The sequence below is a fragment of the Sinocyclocheilus grahami genome, unplaced genomic scaffold (assembly GCF_001515645.1).
Source record: "Sinocyclocheilus grahami isolate Dianchi unplaced genomic scaffold, SAMN03320097.WGS_v1.1 scaffold542.1, whole genome shotgun sequence".
Classification (NCBI taxonomy): Eukaryota; Metazoa; Chordata; class Actinopteri; order Cypriniformes; family Cyprinidae; genus Sinocyclocheilus; species Sinocyclocheilus grahami.
In genome coordinates, this window is record NW_015505721.1 from 574,987 (window position 1) to 580,861 (window position 5,875).

At 46.3% G+C, this 5,875-nt stretch overlaps 1 protein-coding gene across 1 annotated transcript in view; it reads right to left on the reverse strand.

Annotated features, from left to right (window-relative positions):
* LOC107555651 (extracellular serine/threonine protein kinase FAM20C-like) overlaps window positions 1–5,875 on the reverse strand; it is a 70,131-nt gene that overhangs the window by 15,232 nt on the left and 49,024 nt on the right. Inside the window, exon 4 of the mRNA XM_016238515.1 lies at window positions 1,471–1,563. Coding sequence (XP_016094001.1) covers window positions 1,471–1,563 — 93 coding nt within the window. The remainder of the gene's footprint in view (window positions 1–1,470; window positions 1,564–5,875) is intronic.

Below are 5,875 nucleotides of genomic sequence, written 5' to 3' on the forward strand. Positions count from 1 at the left end.
ATTGCACACAGCTGTTTCTTATCACCTCACTCACTATATAACACCCACTCAAACCACCATTCTCTTCTGAGTATTGTTTAGCCTGTACCCCTTTCCGAGTCTTCATGTTTTCCTTGTTTTGCCTTGCCTGCTTTTGCGGTTTCTGATCTTTGCCTGTTTTCCTGGATTTTTCCCTCTCGTCTCGCCCCTGTGATTCTGTCTGCCTATCAGTGCCCTACGCTAGCCCTAGGACTATTCTTGTGTTTTTGCCCGCCATATACCTGTTTGCCATTGTTCGACCCTGCCTGTTATACCACGTCTCTTTAATAAAAGCTTGCAGATGGATCCATACGTCTCACGTCTCGTCAGCCCCGTTACACTGACTCAGTCTGTAAGTACGTTTTAATTTAAAGGATTTGCCACTAATGATTAAAACGCGAGTTTAGGGCAGTGTAGAGTAGCAGCTGTTGTTTGTTATTTCTCTGATCACAAATGTAGACAGGTTATATGGTTACGCGGCACGATGCAAGGCATCAACAGTATGGTGAGGGGCGTAACATTTCCGTCACACGCTTGAGGTATTCGGCCAATCACAATGCACTGGATAGCTGGCCAATCAAAGCACACCTCACTTTTTCAGACCGATGAGCTTTGTAAAAATCGACGCGTTTCAGAAAGGTGGGGCATAGAGGAGAAACAATAATGTAAAGTATGTGGAAAATAATGTGTTTTTTTAAACTTTAAACCGCATAAACACATTTCACTACACCAAATACACAAAATAATGCTCTCCCACAAAATATGACCCCTTTAATTAAAGATTAATAAACACTGTAACAAATGAATTGCTCTTTGGTAGTTCATTTTAGTTAATGCATCAACTAAATTTAACTGATGGGACCTTACTGTAAAGTGTTACCATTGCTATTATTATTAATAATAACATTTAACATAATAATATTTACTTAAAAGTAATTACAAAACATAATTAGTTAATTAAGTTATTTTGAATCCATAGCCATGAGCAGTAGTAATAATAATGCTTGACTTTGCTAACTAGTAAGCACAGTGCCAAGAATAATGGGGGGGGGAACTGAAATAATGGAAAATACAACTTAAAGTTCCGACAATAATTATGACATTGTCCAATATACTGGCAATCTAATATTCCTATATCATTAAGGTCAGACACCTTAAAATAAATTCCCAGACCTGTCATGTCTAAACACATTTCTGTCAAACGAAGATAAAGGCCGAGTAAACACAAAGTAAACACAGTGGGATGCTAAGCATAAACTCTTGGCAATGCTTAAGGTCACATGATCTCATTGTTATTCAGATGGTACCAGTTTGTCTCTTAAACAGAAAGACATACAAGAAAATAAGGTATATAGCCAATAGAAACTGGAAACAACTTCCCGAAACTCTCACAACTGACCACTTGGCCCTGCAAAAACTCTCTCTTTCTCTCTGTAGGTGTTTTATTCTTACCTGTCCAGATGAAATGCAGCGATCTCTGCGTTGTGTCGCTCAAAGTCAGAGAAGTAGAAGAAGTCTGGGGGTGTTTCTTGTTCCCTGGTTTGTCTAGAGGACAGAGTAGAAAAAACAAGATTGATGTTCATTTCCACCTAATTGTCTCAGAATGCAAGTATTGCTTACAGTGTTCAAATTATACTATATACAATATTCAACATTTCAAAGAGCAGCAAGCTACATTGCTAAATAACTTTACTGTTGCAGGTTGAATAAATAATATATGCGCACATTTTGCATTTATAATCACATTTTGTGTAAAACTATTCCAACTTTTAGCAGTCTAATCAAAATGTAAGTATAAAATATGTATGTACCTGCATGTATAAAATGTTAAAAATAATTGCTGACTTTGCCTCCAGGTCATTAACCACACTGGCTATATTTAGAATAACATACTACCATACTATGCTTGCTATTTATGCATTATGCAGTAGGCAATATATATATTGGTATGCATAAAACAGCTGTATGACCCACTACTGTACGCCATAATGTTTAGTAAAAAAATAATATACTGCAGAGCTTCCACTGTGGAGCTTCTAATTATTTGGTCAGAAAAGATTAACTTTTATAGACAAAACTGAATAAAATTTGAGTTTATTGTATTAATATTTAATCTTTTAGCCTTTTAATCATACTCTATTACTTAATACAAATATACAGTAAATGCATTTTTTGTGTGTGTTGACAATCAAGAGCGCTTAGCCTGCAACAAAAGGAAAAAGGCTTCCAGCAGTCTAGCAGACATCCTGACACTAGCGGACAGACAAATAGACTACATGGACGTCTGCCGAGTGGACCGCATGGCTGGATCAGCAACTAAAGGAATGTGTGTGTGTGTGTGCACAGAACAGATTTTGGCAGGAAACAAGCTGCAGGTGCATGTTCTCTCCACGTACCTATGCGTTCAGACAGACAGATTACAAGACTCAGACAGACAGGCGCAGGAAGAAATGCCATAGAATCCAGACAGACATACACCAAACCACAGATCTTAACTCTCAACCTACTACAATGATATCAGTCTCAGCAGCTCATGGTATCTCTTACACGGTGCTTTCCTGAAACAACTGTAAGATCTTTCCTGGAAGCATTACGGAATGAGGTCAGAAAATGGCAAATCAGAACTATGCTAGGCTAATGTTAGCTCAAAACACATCAGATTGTAGGTGACTAACAAACACAGAGAGCAATTGTATTACTCAAAGGTTGCTGGTAACTGAATGGGGTTTCATTTAAGTATCAACTTTGTTGATAGAGAATAGCACGATAAAATGAATGTGGATATCATAATTTATATCATTTGGTCTTAAAGTAATCTGATGAGAAATGTTTGAGTTCATTTTGAAATGTGAAATTTGGTCTCTTGGTCTTTGGTCTTTTTTTATGCAAGATAACAAATTGAGAAATTAAAGAGATCTCTACAGGATGTCCTGCTTTTAAAAAACAGCCCCAGTCACCAGATCTCAATATCATGAGATATTATATTAACTTTTTAGTCCCCAAATTCCCATTTTCATCCAGCCATTAACTCTAAGTGCTGCTTATACCCTCATCCCTCGCCACTGTCAAAACACTAATGGAAAATACTTTTTGTGACTTCATATATTTTCATTTGAGGGACAAAGCAAGCTTTTCGCATTGAAATCCTCCTCCACCATTATGATCCACTTTCCTGGATCAAAAGGGAGCTAATGGATTTTTATTTGCCAGATGAGGCCTAAAATGTACTGCTGATTCAGGCGACCTCTCTGGAGAGAGAATGGGGGCTAAAGCTTTTGGCCCAGAATGAAATTAGTCAGATATAAGTATATACAAGTATATAAGTACAGTATATCCGATATGTCGATATTTTTCAACTCATTTCGGCCGAAAGCCGATGCTGATACCGATATATTTCCTTTTGTTTGGAAACAACACCAATGGCACTTTTCTACTGCATGGTACGGCACGGTATGGTTCACTTTTGGGGGGTTTTCCACTGGGTACAGTACCTGGTACTTTTTTCAGTACCACCTCGGTTGAAGTTCCAAGCGAACTGTACCATTCCCTTTCAGTCGGTCACTCCGAGTCACGTCGGTGACCGACGAATTGGGATATCGCTTCGATAGACCAATCTGCTTCAAGTGTAACTAAACGAGCCAATGCTCATTGGCATGCAATTACTGCCGCTGATCACAGCATGAGTATAATAAGGCAACAGGTACAATGCATACCAGCTTTTCGCTTCAGAGTCGAGCGACAACATCGTTCTGCTCTATATTCATTTCGAGAACTACGAGTTCAGCATGCTCTCTTCATTGCGGGAACATGACCATCTCGGAGCTGCGAATCAGGCTCCACTACTCGCAAGGGGGCAGAGTCCCGTTGCCGCGATCTGGGGCTCGTTCTGGTGGACAGACGAGAACCACTTCCTGCAGTAGCGCGGGCGGTTTGAGGGTTACAGTGATGGCAAACCCCGCAGGGAACCAACCCTCTGGGGATCATCACTCCTCTTGCACCTTCAATCCAGTGGAGCGACCCACGGAACGCGCTGGGCCCTCTTTAAAGAGCGTATCAGCGGTATCCAGTGGGCCTCCCTCCGACCAGATGTCGATCTCAGCATCGGAGGGAGAGCTGTCCGATGAAGATTCGGCTGCGCTGCCGCCCTCCGGGATGGTGGTAAAGCCTGAACCGGATCCGGAGATGACAGCTATGCTTTCCCGGGCCACCGAAAGGGTCGGGCTCGAGTGGAAACCCACCCCAGTGCCTTTCTTCCCGGAAGTGCATGACGAGCTCACCAGGTCGTGGACGACACCTTTTACTACCAGAAACTGGCTGGAGGGCTCCTCCTCCCTCACCACCCTCAACGGCGGTGCAGTGAAGGGGTATTCGGCTATCCCCCCGGTGGAGCGGGCGGTAGCGATGCAATTATGTCCTAAGTCCGCCTCTTCCTGGCAGGGAGACCCGGTACTTCCTTCCCGGGCCTGTAGGCATTAGTCTGGTCTAACCGGCAGTGCCAATACGGCTTGCGGGGAAGCTGCTTCCGCCTTACACGCTATGGCGTTACTGCAGGTGCACCAGGCTAAGGCACTGAAGGACCTGCACGAGGGTGGTCATGATCCGGAAGTTCTAAAAGAGCTCCGAACCGCCACTGACCTTGTGCTCCGAGCGACAAAGGTCACCGCGAGTTCTCTGGGTCGTGCGATGTCCACGCTTGTGGTCCATGTCTGGTAGACATGAGGGACACAGACAAGGTTCGGTTCCTCAATTCCCCTGTGTCCCAGACCGGCCTCTTCGGCGACGCAGTCGAGAGCTTTGCCCAGCAGTTTTCGGCTGCCCAGAAGCAGACTGAGGCGATCCGACACATCCTGCCCCGGCGGGCAGCTGCTGCCTCCACCCGTCCGCCGGCTGCAGCGCCCCAGCCTGCTCGTCGCCGAGGGCGGGCCCCCGCGTCTGCCCCTGCGCCACATCCGCAGCAGCCTTCAGCATAGCGGAGTCGTGGAGCCAGGCGTGGGCGGGCCGCCCCACCTGTCCAGGCCCCCGTCAAACCTGGCGGCCCTGAGACAGGCAACCCAGAGGTGGAAGGATCTGCTCTTCGGGAGATGGTGAACGCACCACTCCCTCCCCTGGAGGAGGGCCGGGTGGAGAATCTTTTGTTTAATTTTTTCCCGCCGTTGGCCTCACGGCCGATGGTACCCAAATTCTCGACAAAAGAGCAGTTTCCTTTATCTCTGGGTCCCAGGTGGGCACGGAGAGTTGCGGACGGTCTAACGCCGGACCTCACTCATCCTCCTCCTTCGCCAGCCGGCAGCAGCAGGCGGTTCGAGAGCGTCAACAAAGGCCCTACTCACGCACCCTCTGCCAACCCGTGGAACCAGGTGAGCCTTGCACCCCACACTCACACCTCTCTCCGGCTCGCTCACAAGCCACCCAAGTTGGGTCCCTGTGTTCCACCTCGCTGCCCCACTGCGGGTACGGCTGTGGTCCCGCTTGTACGGTTTCTGGGTGCTTGGTCAGCGCTACCCAGCCCGTCTCGTTGGCTTCTGCGGACCATCAGCCTCGGCTATGCGATTCAGTTCGCCCGGCGCCAGCCCAAGTTCAGCAGTATCCGCTTCACTACAGTGAGGGCGGCCGATGCCCCTGTTCTGCGGGCAGAGATTGCAGTCCAACTGGCAAAGGATGCGACAGAGCCGGTCCCTCCAGCCGATATGAGGTCGGGGTTTTACAGCCCTTACTTCATTGTACCCAAGAAAGGCAGTGGGTTACGGCCAATCTTGGATCTGCGATTTTTGAACTGGGCCCTTAATCGGCTACCGTTCAATATGTTGACGCAGAAACGCATCTTCGGGTGCGTCCGTCCCCGAGATTGGTTTGCAGC